The 17,738-nt window shown below is 35.4% G+C and overlaps 5 protein-coding genes across 5 annotated transcripts in view; 2 read left to right on the forward strand and 3 right to left on the reverse strand.

The window, feature by feature from the left end:
• The window catches only part of imd (death domain-containing immune deficiency protein), a 14,212-nt gene extending 13,346 nt beyond the window's left edge, over positions 1–866 (reverse strand). The window contains exon 1 of the mRNA XM_018458445.1: positions 669–866. Coding sequence (XP_018313947.1) covers positions 669–719 — 51 coding nt within the window. The 5' untranslated portion in view covers positions 720–866. The remainder of the gene's footprint in view (positions 1–668) is intronic.
• A 1,061-nt stretch (positions 867–1,927) lies between these two features.
• On the forward strand, positions 1,928–3,739 carry LOC108729374 (uncharacterized). The gene is made up of 4 exons (XM_018458444.1): positions 1,928–2,409; positions 2,629–3,039; positions 3,114–3,298; positions 3,405–3,739. Exons 1-4 carry the CDS (start codon positions 2,263–2,265, stop codon positions 3,688–3,690), a joined length of 1,029 nt encoding a protein of 342 aa, XP_018313946.1. The 5' UTR covers positions 1,928–2,262; the 3' UTR covers positions 3,691–3,739.
• Positions 3,740–4,665: 926 nt separating this feature from the next.
• On the forward strand, positions 4,666–6,313 carry LOC108729377 (uncharacterized protein C1orf43 homolog). Its single transcript, XM_018458450.1, has 4 exons — positions 4,666–4,869; positions 5,204–5,360; positions 5,583–5,802; positions 6,070–6,313. The coding sequence occupies exons 1-4, from the start codon at positions 4,711–4,713 to the stop codon at positions 6,260–6,262; spliced, it is 729 nt and encodes a 242-aa protein (XP_018313952.1). The 5' UTR covers positions 4,666–4,710; the 3' UTR covers positions 6,263–6,313.
• Positions 6,314–7,012: 699 nt separating this feature from the next.
• LOC108729372 (focadhesin) lies at positions 7,013–11,985 on the reverse strand. Its single transcript, XM_018458441.1, has 9 exons — positions 11,925–11,985; positions 11,781–11,846; positions 11,528–11,682; positions 11,235–11,426; positions 10,617–11,065; positions 9,589–10,473; positions 7,973–9,251; positions 7,576–7,903; positions 7,013–7,407 (listed from the first exon to the last, which is right to left on the reverse strand). The coding sequence occupies exons 1-9, from the start codon at positions 11,976–11,978 to the stop codon at positions 7,261–7,263; spliced, it is 3,555 nt and encodes a 1,184-aa protein (XP_018313943.1). The 5' UTR covers positions 11,979–11,985; the 3' UTR covers positions 7,013–7,260.
• Positions 11,986–15,558: 3,573 nt separating this feature from the next.
• Positions 15,559–17,738, reverse strand: part of LOC108729324 (zinc finger protein 608-like) — a 26,335-nt gene continuing 24,155 nt past the window's right edge. Inside the window, exon 4 of the mRNA XM_018458383.1 lies at positions 15,559–16,328. Within this exon, the coding sequence (XP_018313885.1) occupies positions 16,294–16,328 (35 nt within the window). The 3' untranslated portion in view covers positions 15,559–16,293. The remainder of the gene's footprint in view (positions 16,329–17,738) is intronic.

Genomic DNA, 17,738 nt, shown 5'->3' on the forward strand with positions numbered 1-17,738 from the left:
CTACGAACCATAAGAAAACAATATTTAAATAAAAGATATAATATAATTAATAAGAACTAAACAAAAAATAATACAAACGGCGTCTCTCTCTCTCTCTCTCTCTCGCCTGATCGAGTCATTTTCAATATACATGTATATAATTTTCATTCGGGATTCAAATTGTCGTTCATCATGCTCATGATACACGCGAGGGAGAATATTTACCGCGTGTTAGAAACAAAGAAAATTCCTTGCGGCAGGAAAATTCTGTGAAGCTTAAAGGAGTGATAGTCATATCGACAATGGTTTGCGGTTGTTAAGTTAATCCATCAGCACCAGCCAATTCAACATGTTCATAGTAATTTCAAATATGTGTATTTATTTATACTTGAATTCTGATGTAGAATTATCCACAATTATACATTTACGATCAATTATATAATATTTGCGTATATGCACGCACATACACATTATCATCGCTTATCACAGACACAAATATCCACAAAACACAAATAGTTTCTCGTAAAGAAAATATAAGAGTAATTATAAATGCCTTTTTTCAGGCTTCAAGAATGAGTGGTCTCGAGTTCTCGAGAAATCCTTCAGAGTGATTCCGCACTCGGAGTTCTACGTTATTGAAGAAAATGCGCACAAGCGAAGAGTCACAGATCTACGGTGATCGTACTTACCTTGCCACCGAAAAAGGTTGAGCGTTCTGGCAAATTGACGGGCGTGATCATGGATTCACTTGGTAAAGATCTACTGCTGCTGCTATCGCTGCTTCTCTCTTTGCCGTGTATTTCAATCCATAGAAACCCACGACGCACTTCACTCGCGCGTTGATCGCCAACGACTGACTAGTGACTAACTCGAGCGGCTAATGATGAAAGAAACCACCTTATAGTGCGACAGGCGACTCCATGCCAGCAGCGTGATCGACCGGGAAGGTGCATTCGTCTTGATTTTTTTAATAAATTCGTCGAATAATAGGTCTATTTTTTATTGTCTATTTTATTCTTTGACTAAACTGAACTAAAATTCTTTTTCGTTTTCGCTAAATATTAAACACATACTCTTATCTTATCTCACTTTAAATTCTTAAAAGTGTACACTGTATAGTTCAGTCACAAAAAAATAGACCCAATGATTAACAATATTAGCGAAGTTACACTGGTTTGGATAGAATTATTAATTTTTTATTGTTTGACGAAATTGTTAAAAGAAAATTAGATTACGACAACTAATAATATTATATATAAGAATCATCTTAATTATCGTTACGTCTAGTAAGCAGGGGGAGATATGGGGGGACCTCGCTTCGCATGGAAAATACATTTTGAATGTTGTTCATCAGTGTCGTCGGAGTTGCTTTTCCCTCCATTTGTATATGTATGTAATATTTATGTGTATAAGCATCACATTAAACAAAATTTACGTATAAAACGTATAAATTTTATTTAATTTAGTTTGATACCCGAGCAACACAATTTATTGGCGAAACATTGGTTAAACGTTGACATACATTGGGGATATGTTGCGCCAATGTTGCGCCGATGAATTGTGCTACTAGGGTAGTTACTTCCTGAACATATTTGTACTACCCAGTGAGAAATGATAATGGAATCGACATCGATTTCATTATCATTTCTCACTGGATAGTTAATGGCTAAATTATTGAAGGAAGTGATAAAAATTTATGTACGACTTCAAATAAATTCGTCTTATTATAAATTTTTATAAACAACGAATTTATTTAGAGTCATACATATCACTAAAAATTTAATATTTAAAATAACACTGATAGATACATTTACCTTATTCTGAATTCTTGTCCAGGAATAACTTTTTGGTTGAAGATATATATCTTTAAAAAAATTTGTCCTACTGAAGGGATAATAGATACATCACTGATCAGAAGCAGAACGCTGTCAAGTGGTTTCTATTCCACCGAGGGTTCGATTCAGATCAGAATGCAAGAACCAACCAACTACAGTCGAGCATTCCCCTGTTGCAGTCGAATTACAGGGGAATGCTCGACTGTAATTGGTTGGTTCTTGCATTCTGATCCGGTTCGAATCCTCGGTGGAAACTAGAGGTTTATTCGCATGCTCCAACATGTTCCAATATGCTTCTACCATAGTTCTTACTCATTCCAATGCTTTTGATAGAAGAGCTATGGTAGGAGAATGTTGGAGCATGTTGGAGCTTGCGACGCGACAAACCTTAGGCCAATGTCAATACACTACACGATGAACATGCGCGAGACGACGCAACGAGAGCGAAATGATGCGGGAAAATACGGATTCGGAAGCCTTTTACCAAAAATATACATTATCAGAAGAAACCATGGCGAGACTCGAATCTATCAGGGAAGCGTTGAAAGATAACATCGCCCAGGCTAATCCGATGTGGAAACTCATAGCGGAAGAGGTTAGAATTGTACCAGTTCAACCACATATTGTGAAATACAATCTCAATGAAGTTTATATAGTCATTATTTAATTTTTAAACTAACATGTATCTCTACAAAGATGAAATAATTATGGAAATAAAAAAATCATTAATATTAAATCACTCCAAATTCTGTACAGATAATACTCCAAATTTATGTATAGATAATTTAACATAAACATGCACTGTTCGATTTAGAATAAAGAAGAAATATATTCAGAAAGTGAAGATAACGACGATAATGATGAACCGATGGACAATAACGAATCTCAAACGAACTGTGATCAATCCATACCACCACCATCTACTCAATTTTACTTTACACAAATTGAGAGAACTATAGAACCGAAGAGATCTGTTGCTGCAGTGCCGCAAAGGTGTGATATTTTAGAATGTGCTTGCGAGAATTTAGAACGAAATAATGGCAAGCTAGACTTCACCCAGTTAGAGAACTTATCAGATGAAGATCTTGTTCCATTGGTGGACGAGATGGCAAGAAAATTAAGTCCTAAGGGTATCTATAATCTATGTCTGTCGATGAACGATATGACTATTGAACAGAGAATGAAATATCTCAATATATTTTGCACACATCTGTTGTTACCAAAGGTACCAATGGCGTGTTACTAATATCTACTAGACTTTTTTTCATATATTAATTTTTGTTCACATTATATTCATAGATAGTCGAACTGGAGGAGCCATCTCGTTTATTATCATCTGCTATCGTTGAATGCATTAAAATATTTCCCGATGAGGTTCAGCAACTTATATTTGTTCCGATTCTCAACATTGAGTTGAAAAATATAACATTGGTCACCACCATTGTGAACATGTTTGATCAGCAAAGGAAAACAATTCTTTTAGAGTACGTTTCACGCAGTTGTATGATATATATGATTGTAAAGTATAATTTTTACTTAGAAAATTGAATTAAAAAAACAAATTTAATAATTTTTTAAATATTTTTGCAGAGAGTTTCTTGCATGTGTCAAGGAATTAAAATTATGGCATATATCTGTATTGCAAAATTTTTTATCTGTAAGATTGAACCACAACATGATTGATAAAATTATCAAATTATTCTTGGAAAAAGCACTTTGTTATTCCAAAGATAAGAACTTCGGGAAGCTTATACTATCATTTTTAAAAATTAATACAGCACTAACTGAAGAACAGAAAAGTGTAATGGTTGAAATCGCCGCCGTTAATGAAACATTATTCAAAAAACCTATAGAAAATATTTTAAGGAACATGTAATCACTAAATCACATGTGTAAAGATGCGTCTATAATTGTCTATCTAGTTTTCTCCGATTAATGTATTTTTATGAATGTATAGATATTTAGAGATTAAAATATATATTTTTCTATATTAAGACTTGGATTTTTTATAGTGATTTTCAAATATCTATAAAATTACATTTGAAAAGCATAAAAATTCAAGTCCTAATTTAGAAAAATAACATATAATGTATAATAAATATAATTTATATTTTATCCTAAGCTTAATATTAATTAAATTTGTTTAAGCATACTTGAAGAGTTACTGTTTTTATTTCCAATATAAATATATATATATATACAAATATTAAAAGGCTTATTACGGTTCTTGAAACAAGATGAAAATTATAAAAGTGAGCAAGTTTATCAGGTATTAATCAAAATGAATTATAAATATTCTAATAAATAAATTCTTTCACTTTTCTTATTTTCACTTCATTTCAAGAATCATAATTGCTCTTACGTTTCTATGCTTCTCTCTTTTATTTTTTATTTCATATATTTTACACAAACATAAAACACTTCCAACTATTAATTATAATTTCTTCATCATTTCTTGCTTAGCTACTATCTAAATTTACTCCTCACTTTACACTTTTTTTTAATCTAATGCTTATGCTGTTATAAGAAAGGAAAAAAAAGATCGCTATGTTCCCTTTAAATTTTTCAATAAAACTGGTGCGTTATTTATTTTTACACCAGAGATTCTGTATTTATTACTATTTAATAAGACACACACTAATATTCATCATATTAAAATTTATTCCTAATTAAAAGTTCGATGCAGATATTAATAACTATTAATTTGTTTAAAAGCGATGCGCGCGAGATAGGACTCCGTACGCGGATCAGCTGATGAAGGTTTTTCTATTCGAAGGTTTTTCTATTCGAATGAAAGTTGACGTTATTGTCCAAGAGCGATATACGATCTCACATAAGAACTAGTGCCCGTCAATAATTGTTCGCGAACGCAGGCTGCTTTGATTATCGTGCGAGAATGACACAGGAACTGTCCGGTGTGACCATAGTGATATTTATAGCAGCGGGTGTTTTGACAATATTGTTACTATTCATCTTCGCGAAACGGCAGATCATGAGATTCGCTTTGAGATCTCGTCGGGGTCCTCACATTCCCATAGGACATGACGCGAAAAAGGTATATTTTACGATCCAATGTAATTTTGAGGTTAACTTATTATTATATGGTTGCTTAACCCATGATAAATATATAATTTTTTGTGATGTCAAAGGAATATGTGGCTCCTTGGAAACCATTAGTTTTTGTTATTTTAGAAGTTTTAAATTTTTCAATTATATAAAAAAATTATAGCATGATAATTAATCTACATAGAACAAAATTGTGAAAAATAAAACTGAAACATAAAATTATTATATTATAAATCATTATGTTATTTAAAAATTAGGAAAATGTCTCAGTATGTCACCAGGACTCATATGCTCCAGTTAAATATACTGAAAATGTTTTTCAGTCCTTGAAGAAGGAAATAGAAAGGAGAATAGAAGTGATACCTAGGATCCAATATGAACCGCAGCTGATTAGCGACTCTAGATATATTTTGACTCCAGGTGGACAAGCCCCACCGCATTATTACAGATTAAAAGCTGTTGACGATGTTAAAACTTTAGGTAAGTTACCATACCGTCGTTAGATTTATTTTTTATTATTGCACTAGACTGCACTAGAGAACTTTCCTTCTTGCTTTTGTCAAATATTAAATACATATGCCTATTTTACTTTATAAGTACGAAGAGTGCTCATCAGTTCAGCTATAAAAAACAGATCAAGCTTTGTTTCATGTGATATATGTTGTCTTGATATCTGAGTCTTGTTTCATGTGATATTTACAGAGGCAGAGATCACAAGGTACGACAATTGTCTCAAGAGACATCCTTCGGAAAATCTGAGGGCATACTTGCTCACCACACTCGCTACTCCATTAAATGGAAGCGGCCAGCGTTTAATTCATCAGTTCTGTGATTTGTACGAACATGCGAGACACGACCCTACAGAATTTGGTGACGAGGAGTATCAAGTATACACTCGCTTGTTTTTGAAGTTAATGGATGCGTAAGTATGATTCGGAATATCGACAGTAATATTCCATTCAAGATGATGCAGAATATCCGAACAGGCTTGTTTAAAATCGGGCTAGACATCTTAAAGATGTTTTATAATTTAATGTTTAAAAAAGTCTCAATGATGTCTTCTGTTTCGATTTTGGACATGCTGTCTGGATAATGACATTTCAATATTCTAAATATGTCCCAAGTGTTGCCAAAGAAAAGGTTATTTAAAAATATAAAGACTTAGGTATAATTTACTAATTGTTCACAGGGCACGTTTATTGAAATCATATCCAAGCAGCAGGAAGTCTAGTCCTAGTCGCACACCGATCAAAAAGAATGTGGAGACAAAAAGAAATATTCTGGAGCCCAGGATGCGTCCGCCCGAGGAGCAAATTCTAACTGGTTCGAGACCTAATACTTTAACGGTAATGACATTAGACAATAGCGAGACGTCCGTGTAGCATTATGAGTGCCGTCACATACAACATATGTGACGAGGAAATTGTAGATAGATATACGATGCAAAAAATAATTTATATTAAATTATACGAAAATAGGACATCCGGTTTAGTTAGGAATTTATTAATACACATTTTTATTTTTACTAATAAATGCACTTATGCTCGCCATTCTATTCAAGTTACGTATCGAACGATATATATTTTATATACAACGAGCAAGTACGTTTCTTTCTGTGATTTATTTTATATTTGTATAAATTTACATTTATACAAATCAGCCTTATAAAATAGAATTTTCGCGCTCTTTGCACCAGCATCGCTTGTAAAATATTTTAAAAAGTACTGATGTACATAAAAAGTAATGGTGTGTAAAGGTCGCCGAATTAGAAAATTAGTAATATATAATATATATATATAGGCTAGAATTTTTTTAAAAAGCGTCCGTTTCGTCATGTAATTTTTTCAGGTGATAATAGCGCTAAGTCAATAATCGCACATTATCTTCCAATTGACTCCATAAACAATTATTAAAACTTACATATGCTCGATCGCATATAGATCTACATATCCCTGTTAAAATTCAGGAAAATGTTCACAGTAATTAAAAAATATTAGAAAGTTATTCTCTGTCCTCTTTTTTAAATGTTTATCTTTTATTAAGAATAACAGATTAGCATATCTTTTTCTATACGTCACTGTTTAAACATAGAAATTTTTAACAATTTAATGAATTGAGTGTTAATCATGCGATAAGAATATGGACCTAAGTGTATGTATATACCTATCAAAGCTTGTATAACAATTGTTACTTTATTAGTAATAAGGTTAGACGTTAAAGTAGGATGTCAGGTGTATAAATATACGTTGTAAGATTTTTTTATTATCGTTAATGAAATTCAAGGCTGAGTATTACGAATAAGTAAATCAGTTCAATAAGAAAACGTCCCTTTTTTTAATATAAAAATATTTATTGTACACGTATTTCTCTTTAGTTATATTTAAATACGAGTTTTGACTGACAAGTAATTTTTCCATTCTGAGTTGTAGTCTTCTTCATGCCTTAATAAGATTAACGCGCTTTGAAATGCAAGTATATATACATCAGGTACAGAACTGCTCCTCATGTGATTCAGCCATTTCATAATCTAAAAAAATTATCAACACAATTTAATGTATAGTAGACATATTGCTCGTTTTGCGACGAAAAATGCCACCGCAATTGTAAATGGATGTAATGTTTTTCTAATTGTTAAAAATCAAGAGATTATAAATCTTTGTAATATCTATAGCTAACAAAAGACAAGTTTACATACCTGGCGTATTATAGATTTCCAAATTTGTCGGTCAATAAGCATAGAAATTGCTTGTGGAAACAATCTTATCCTAATGTCTTGCGAAGTAACTAGCAATTCTTTTTTCGGCAGGAGACATTCTATGCCGGATAAACAGATAATCAAGATGAATAAAATATCACAGTAAAAAGTTATATTGTTTTTCTTATTTTCTGTCTCTACTGTAAGCACATCAATATGTCTCATAAAATCTAAAATCCAGTCTTTTTGTATTTCCAAATCACAGGATTTTTTTGATCTCAACTCAGCCTGCACTTTTTGTATACTTTCTAACAAATATTTTTGCATCCTATAAAGAGAGAAGAAAATTTATTAGGCAACTGGCCAAATATAAGATCTATTGTAATCGTATATTTACTCAGAATTAAGTTCGGTCGCGTTGATAAGATCATTTAGCCAAGTGAACGGCATGCCAGTATCTCCTCTGAAGGCTGATTGGACTCTAATAGCGATAGCGGTTTTCAATTTTTCTGGTGTTACTACCCACCAGGTGTAAGGCGACGTCATTCTTTCGACATCCTTAGTCAACAATTCCATCATAGCCGCAAAATATTTCTCGAAATGTTTAGACGTTAAGTCGACTTTTTGCGATATCTCTTCCAACATGGTGGTTAGCAGCGTGCGATTTCCTATTTGTATCGAGTTGTTTTTTAAAGCGGTGACATAAGAAGACATGATATGATCGAATAGATAAATGGACTTTTCGTTATTCAATAAAATTTGATCAATGGCATAATGGAGAGAAGTTTCGATGAATTTCTTTAAGTTATTTGGCTGAATAGCCTGGCACAGTTCCTGCAGATTCGAGTAAAGCACCAAGTGTTTCTCGTCCAGCAGCAATCGACCGGCTTCTGATATGGACGTATACATAGACAAGAAACTTTCTGTTAGCAATTTCGCCGACAACGAGATTTGACAATGATGACTCGCAATGGATAGACTGTATTCCTGAGCTTCCTTCGATATATGCATAGTTTTTTCCAAAAAGTCCCATTTTATATTCGGCAATGGTTTTTTGTGCTTATGAGCAAATATACGCAGACACTCCACTAAAACTGTCTGATTATTCGGATCCAACTTATCACTTCGTCTCAAGTGCTCACCGATTGCCCTTATCACACTTCTCTCTGGCAGGTACTTATAGTTTTGTGGTTCTCCTTGCGGCCAAGTATATATTTGTGATCTGAAGCTGTTCAATTCATCCTTAATATAAGAAATCAAAAGATCTCCTGCCGCTGATAAGACATTCCTATTCACATTCTTCAGCATCTGGATCCAACAAGTGCCAGGTATGTACTGCAGCACCTCGAGCTTGTTACCTTCACTACTTGCCTTTTCAGACGTGTGCTTTATCACGACATCCGATTGGAAGTCTAGAGGCAGAGCAGTCAAAGGAATTCGGTCGACCTGATAAGTTTTCAGTGCTTTAAACGCCGCTTTTGCGACTCTGATATCGTCGCAGATCGTGTAGCTCCACAAAATTGTAACAACATCAGTGATGAATCTGTTGTAGTCGTCGCTCGCACGGAATGAGTACGAGGGAATGTTACCGAAGAACTCGCATAGACTCTCCAGGACCACCGTGCGCTTCTCCTTGCGCATCTTTGGTGCTAACACTTGCCAGGTAGAATAAACGCCTGTCAAGTAAAATCATCGCCTGTGTTAATCATAGAAAATGAGAATTGTTACAGAGAACACTATTAAGTGAAAATCGAACGAAAAATATTCACAAATTAGAAAGTGGCCATATTCAAAGTGACCTAACATTTAAATTATATAATATTTAAATTATAAAAATTCACACAAAAAATATTAGGCACTAAGACCCGAATTAAGAATTCGCTTTTGAATATGGCCTTCTTCACTTATTTGTGTTTTATAGAGAATTATACAAAACATGGGTAGCAAATAAAATATTGATACACCACCTTGTTAAAAAGAATTCAGTGTCTAAAGATATGAAATATAAGGTACCTATTACTGTAGACTTGCATAAAGCCGAGATGCTGTCGAGTGCGAGTGCACTGGCTGCACTACCATTCAGATCAACGCATCGATTCAGGATTTGTGACAACAGTGGCACAAGTTCCTCACCGTACTCGGGCCAACTCTCGCAAATACACTTTATCGCCTGAGCGCATGTCACGTCCGAATGCCAGTTATGATCTTTCTCCATAGCATCCATTAGAGCAGTGGATATGAAGCGATAGCAACGTGGCTCCTTCTCCAATGCCTTTATGTAAAGCTGGATCGCGAAATATTTCAGTGGCTTGCCGCTATTCAACAATGTGTCTAACGTGTGAATGACGATCGGTAGGTTTTCCTTAGTCATGGCAAACTCGGGAACAGTCAGTAACAGATATTTCAATGTGGAGCTATCGTGAGTCTTAGTTAATTTGTATAGCAACAGCGACAATACGTGCGAAGCGAAGGAGTTGATCTCTCTCGCTATTTGCACGAGAATATGACAGACTTTCTGCACAATAAGAGGTTCATCACTACGCAAGAAGATCCCACACAATACCAATTTGCACATATATCTCAGATCGATCGGTGCGAGCGATAAGTTCTCCAACCATGATAGAGTGTTATTTTTCAGAGAATATAGACTGCAGATGAGTTCCATATAAAATTGGATGTATCTATTGCTATAGCTAAATATAAGCAGCATCTTGTTTGATATAATACCGTTGTTACTGTCCATTTCCTTTTGTGACATTATCTTGATTAACAATTCTTTTGCTTTCACTAACGCATCAGCGCATAATAACGACGGATAGGCCAACCATTTTAATAAGGATGCAGCTAACGTATTTAATATTGTAACGTGGCATGGCATTTTATTCACAATAACTGCACCTATCAAAATAATTAAAATTAAATCTTGCAATTTCTTTTAAGTAATATTGCTGTTTTTAAAAAATGTGATTTTATAAAATAAATGATGTTTTATATGAATATAAAAGTGAGATTGGCTAGATTTACTTCATAAATATACTTACATATTTGGAGGGCGTTAAATAAATAAGCTGCAGGACATATCAAAATTATTTCTGCCATCAAAACTAGCGTAATATTTCCTATATAATTGTAACAACATTCAAAGAGATCCAATATCATGCAAAAATTTTGTGTTGGTTCATGACCGTATTCCAAAAGCTGTATCGTCAAAGAAGCGATTAAAGGTATCAATGCTGTACAAAATTCTGTATCTCTTTTCAGCAAGATTATATCCGCAAGCTCAAGAACTCGGCAATTCGCATCAACGCAAGTGTCCGCTCGATTTGTGCATAACCAGAGTAAGATTTCTGTTCGTAAATCTGTAGTGTTACTTGATTTTATTAAAAATTGCCATGTCTCCTGTTTACAACTTTCACACATATCCATTGTAGGATTGCATAATATGTGCACGAATACAGGTCGCAATAACTCTACACTTTGCTCCATAACACTGAAATTTGGATAAATAAAAATTTAATAACATTTTTAATGTGTTTCCATCTCAACTATAGGCTGGAAAAATTATTTAAGACTAAAAGGATTCCAATTTATATAAGCAAATATAATAATATATTTCTATATGCACATATCAGATAACTATTCTGATGGTAAAAGCATACTTTTTGTCGTAATGATGCATAATGAACTTCATTTGATTCAGCACAGATCTCCAGCTGAGCTTTTCCTTAATCAGGATCGCAATAAATGGATGCTGAGTAGGGACGTCGAGAGTATATTCATTGCATCTATCATGTGATTTCCAATCTAATATCAATAGTCGACTTATTGCTACAGTAATCATCTGATAATTCCTAAAATTTGTGATAACAATACAATGAATCGAAACAAATAAATATCATATCTAAAGAAATAAATGACATTAAACATTGACACTTTGTTTAATATGACATACTTTGAAGAAGATAAGCATGCCATGAATGTTGCTAATGCAGACTTGACATCCCACAATCCAGTCTCACCAAGCACAAACAACGCTTGGCATGCAGATGTGCTAACTATAGAATCATCACTGTTGCATTTAGTCGAGAGTAATTTAAATTCGGATATCTACAAAAAAGAAATATATATAAACAAAAAATATTTATATATATCAAATACCAAGTAAATACTAAAATCATAATTATCAAGAAAAGAAAATGATTTACTTTTGAAATATCCTTTTCTTCTGTTTCCAACTTCTTTCTGATTGCCTCAATCAGCTTGGATATTGCCTGCAGAAAGACAATTGAGTATTTATATAATTACAATATAAATGCAAATGTGTGATTAGTTATCCTTGCTATTCTTACATGTGATATCAAAGTAGGATTTTGTGATTTCAATTTGTAATCGATTTCGTCCATGTTTATGCTTATAGACTATCTTTTAGAAATTATATTTCTTCCTAAAAATTATAAAATTTCCTATAAAAAGGGGACGTTTACATTTATATAAATATATAAATGATTTCAAGAGATGAATAAAATACATATTTGATATCCTTGCATTTGCCTCTTCCACTTTTGGAAAAAATAATTAGATACTTATAACCTAATTTTCTGGATTATATATGATACGCTTGTATATTCTCGAGACACGAATGTAACAAAACATCCAATTATATAATTAATTTTCTAGATTTAATACTTATTACCGTGCAAGTTGTATAAATTATAGATTATAGTTAAATTTGAATTTCCATATATAATGACCTTTGTTTTTCAGATTTCAAAAAGACGAAGTTAAAAAGTAATGCAGTGCACTTTATCATCAAATAAAGAAGATTATGCAAAGATGATAAAATATTAACGGATGAAATATGAATATCTCACATATTTTGTATGTACAAATTACAAAGTAACAATACTTTTCATCAATGAAAGCATGGGCCTGCAACCTAACCTAACTTCTATTACCCGACTGATAATCCGGCAGAATTACAAAATTCTAAATTTAATTTAATTTTGCATTCAGGATTCATTTATATGTATGATCTATTATTTATGCGAATTTTTATTAAAAAATATTTTGTGACTATTACAACCATAAATAATAATGTCGATAATTATCTATATAACATATCGATAACTTTTTGAAACTCAGATTTCCAATCTCAAAAATATCTAAGTTATGAAGGAAATTAATTCAAATTAAAAAATAATATTTAAATAATATTTAATTATATTTTCTTTATATAACAGATATCTTTTATTAATTTTTGCGTTTCACAAAATATCATCAATCAGTAAGTTGCCGGCTCGCTATCGGTAATTACAGACATTTATTAATGTTAACAAAAATTTAAATTAAAAGTCAACAAAGTCTTACATTTAGAGAAATATAATCAGTAATACAAAAATAGACAAATGAATAAAAAATAAAAATGTCTAACTTTTCTTTTTAATTCTCTTCATTATTCTTTGATTTAGTACTTTCCTTTTTTCTCTTATGTCTATTATACTTCCAACACTTTTTAAAAAGAGTAAGAATTTTTATCATACTGTATAGATCATTAATTTACTTTAATTATTTTAGTTATCAATTTTTTATCTGCTGGACATTACAAGTAATGAAATCAGATAATTATAGAAAGCTGATGCTTTCATAACGTGACGTTTGCGTGGAAACCATTGATACTGTAAGATATATAGGATGCTTTTTATCTTATCCATTAATTTAATATTTTCATATACCATGAATTTTAGTCCTCAATGCAATCCTCTGAATCTAATGATAAAGTGAACCGCACGATTTTTTAACTTCGTTTGTTACAATCTGAAAAATAAAGATAGTGAAACAAAAAATAAAGGCAGAGATGTTTGAGATTTTTGAATATATTTATTTGTATGGACAAGTTGGAGCATAGTGCACAATATATTTAATATATAGTAGTCTGAGGAAGGGGGATCAGAGTACATTCTGGAGTTTGAACACAATATCTTACAATTTAACGACAAGATGCCTGCATGTTTTTTTTCTTCTTCTGCACCTGCTTCTCTGTACGTTTTTTTTTATGTTTACTCGTATTATTCATATACTCGAGATGTATAATATATAAAGCGTAACGACTCACTATTTTTATCATTCTAAAAAAAGGAGACGAGAATAAGGGTCCTTGTTTATTATGTTATATGTCTCAGTTCTCTTAGCATCGTTTACCATTCGCTTCTATCCACTCTCATACCTCTGTTATACGTACATACATGCATACGCGCATCTATATATAATTCATCACTTTTGTTTCACACGGTTTTTCTCTTCCTTTTCGTCTCTTACTTTCTCCTTCTTGTTCACTCCTTCTTCTTTCTCTCCTGATACTCTCACGATCGATTATGCAACGTCCTGGCAAATATACGTAGTACTCGCTACAGTGTCGTGTATTCTCGGACACGGAGGTTGTCTCCAATTGCTAATTACATACGCTCCCTATTACACTTGGGCGAGTTGCGCGTCCCAGGGGGTTTCTCATTCCCATAGGGCGAGCGGGGGCCGACAGGAGGAGTGCGAGGATAGCAAAGACCGACCATCTAGTCCACGAAGTTGTAACCCGTCTTCCAGTAATGTGCGATTCGCGTGTAGGTGCAATAAAGCTCTTTGAGCTTACGAGAGACGATGACGACTCTCACCATCTTTCTCTCCTTATATCTTTCTCCCTCTACGTATATCCCCTAATTAGCGATTAACGATCTATATTAAAATTCTTTTTTCCTTGCTTACTGAAAGCGAATACATTTTACAGCCTGTACAATTGAGTGAAACGACGCGGCGCACTCGTACATTCTTCTTCTTTCACTCTCACATTCTCTATTTCTCATTTCTCTCTCTTTCTCTCTCTCTCTCTCTCTCTCTCTCTCTCTCACTCACTCACTCACTCACTCACTTTTTCTCCCTTTTTTTCTTTCCTTGCACCTCCGCTCGCGGAGGCAGACGCGGACCAGGGCAGGGTCCAGGTACTCAAGCTATCTCTCTGCGTGTTGCTTCTCATTCTTTTTTCGCATTTTTTTGTATTTCTTTTATGCTCATGGAGATCCCGTAGAATATCGAGTCCCTCGATCGTTTCGTGTACTCTTCTTTCTCGGGTTCTTCTTTTCTTCTTATTTGCTTTTTTTTTTTTACAAAAATCACAGAGCAGCACCAGCATTTATTTCTTTTAAAGCCCACCCGTTCGTCCGCTGGGCGCCCCACTAAAACTGAGGCGAATCACTTTTTATTTCTCTCATTCATTCGCATGTACGCACACAATACACGCGCGAACATACACAAAGACACATACAACAAACAAAGCATTTATACGTATATCCTCTCGCTCACATAAGTGCGCGCGCGCGCTTCTCTATCATGGTTTTGCTTATATTCGGCAAAATGGATGCATTACGTTTTGCCCAGCTCCTCCATTCCTTCATTTTATTAAATATCTCTTTTTTTTTCTCCCCTGCAATGTAAAACGCATCATCAGCCGTATCTTTTGATTTGGCATTTACGAAACGCTGCCCGATAAAATTTCTCGCATCGCCGTTATCTTTCTCTTCTCTTTTTTCCTCTTTTATCTTTCCATAGTAATAAAATAATATAATTAATAATCAATAATCGCATATAATATATATAAAATGGATGACGATAGTAGTTACTGAACAAACATTATGTAGTTTATAGATACATATATATATATATAGTTGCGTATGCATACGTAATTATACGTTTCGCTCCTCCTATTTACCTCACTCTCTAGACCTCGCCCCTGCACTTCTCCTCAACCCCTTGTCCCCTTTTTTTCCCCCTAGCTCTCGCGCATCACTGGCTACCATTACCTTAGTAAACAAATAGCGTTCTAGCATCGAATTTACAGTCACTTAACGCCACTTAATTATTTAGAATCAACGCATTACGTGTCGTCTCGTTTTACATTTTTCTTCTTTTGTCGTCCTCGTGACTCGTCTTTGTAAATCGTTCATGCCTTAAGGACGAGTTCCCTTCTGGTCGCATTTATCGACATTTAGCGATCGGTCAACACACAATCATGAATTCTTCATTTCCCTAAGAGATAAGTTATCAGCAAAGTTATACAATTTCTCTACAAAAATCGAAGTTTGCGCACGCCTAAATTCTTTGTCTTATTTCTTTACAATAAAATACATCGATACGGAATCTATACGCACGCACATCCACACGCATGCATTATGCTTGTACAAGGCAGTCGACGCACGTGATTCGCTACTCTCTTACATCTCTCGTATACCCTATTATATATAATCGTTATATATATATTTTTGTCTCTCTTTCTCTCTTACATATATGCACACGCACACGTCTACACGCGCTCGCTCGCACGCTCTTAAGCTTCTCTACGCTCGATAAAAATTCCACCTCGCCTCGACACACACGCTCGAGTCTGAGAGTCGGGAGCGGAGCCGCGCTCGCACCCGGCACGCATTAATCCACGCTCGCCGCAATTTTTGCCAGCGCAGCCCCGTGGACGCAAGAACGCCGACAGTGCCGTTCGTCCTCGCGTGCTTCAGTCTAACGAGACGCCTGCTTCCTCGCGAACCGTCGTCGCGCATCTTCCACGCCTCGTTCCGGTGGATGGACCGCGCGGACCTCCCTCAGCCTATCCTAACTTCGGGTCCCGAATGTCGTTTAGTTAATACTTCCCGGATCTGCAATTCTCCGTTCCATTCCGAGCTACCGGTCCCACAAGGTCTGTTTAGATCTAGACACTAGAAAGAAAAGAGAAACCGAGTGTTACCCAGGATCAGCACATGTTAAACGAGGAATCAATGATTTTTTTGGATGGCACTGAGCGAATCCAGTCCACCGAAACGAGGCAACCTTTCGCTCGATCCCGCTCGAGGACCCTCATCTCATGAGATAGATCGTACCTCTCGAAACTTTACAGATCTCAATTTACGGGCTAAGATCGAGCTCCTAATCATTTATTCTTACACTAACCGAAGGCGTCTGTACATTATGCGGCGCGTGTTCCTTAGATATACACTATGTACACGAAGAAGGATATTCAGCAAGCTGGTTTTGTCTGCACGAGAATCGTGAATCCGCAATGAACATATGTGGCGTCACGATACTCGGGGAGTGTGATAGTAGGAAATTCATCCTCTCGTCGCGTGAACATCGGTCCGATAGTTCGATACATCCGGAGGATTGCTTACTCACGATCGTCTCGTCGAGCTTACTACTATCTGTTCAGATTGATCAGAAACAACTCTGTCCGAGAATGGACAACGTATTTGTGCGTCGAATCGAATTCAGTCTCTTATCTTTCTCACGTCCTCTAAATTCGATATACATATAGTACTTTCCACGTTTGCGCCTGATTTGGAAAGTCGTGGATCTTCGTGATCAGTTTTCCTGATTCGTTTCAACCTTCTAATATCATCATTAGTCGTCATGATTTACAATTTGCTTGCGTATATAGAATTCCTAATTCGGCCTAGTTCGCAGAGACATGAATAATACCACATAGAGCACCGTGTATCACATTGCCCTAAAGTTCCTGGTAGCATTATTAAGTAAGTGAACAGCACACCATTCCTCTTTTCCTGGCTATCACATCGGAGTTTTAATATTTCAACCAGTCTTCAGTCCCATCTAGTCTTCAATCCCTAATACTTGAACGGTTGTTGAGAAGAGGAACGACAGCACCCGTTATCTTGGTCATTGCTCCGTGGTCCTAACGTCTGAACTAGCTTTTCTGGGATCCCAATTTCAAGCGACATCGAGAGAACGGGCGGTACAGAGCAGGTAAAGAACATCCCGGCCTCTTTACCGATTACACTTTGGTCCTAATCCGGCCGTAGTCAGCCTTTCTTTACTGGTTACTTCTTGGTCCTAATCCAGCCGTATAACGCAGTTTGGAAAATACACGCGGCATCCTGCTCAGTATCGGCTACACCGCTCGCTCGCTCGTGTCCATGTCTCCTACGGTTGCCTGCCGCCACCGGCGGCGGTGCCGTGCGGGTGTCCCGCACCGGGCGCGCCGCTCGCCGCCGCCGGATGCGTGTGATGGGCCTGTGCGGAGTTGCCCCCGACGGTTCCGCCGGACAGGACGGGGGCGGGGGCCGCGGGTCACTTGGGCGGGAATGGCGAGATCACCGAGGCGGCTACCGCGG

Source organism: Mycetomoellerius zeteki, unplaced genomic scaffold (assembly GCF_001594055.1).
Source record: "Mycetomoellerius zeteki isolate Tzet28-1 unplaced genomic scaffold, Tzet1.0 scaffold73, whole genome shotgun sequence".
Taxonomy (NCBI): domain Eukaryota; kingdom Metazoa; phylum Arthropoda; class Insecta; order Hymenoptera; family Formicidae; genus Mycetomoellerius; species Mycetomoellerius zeteki.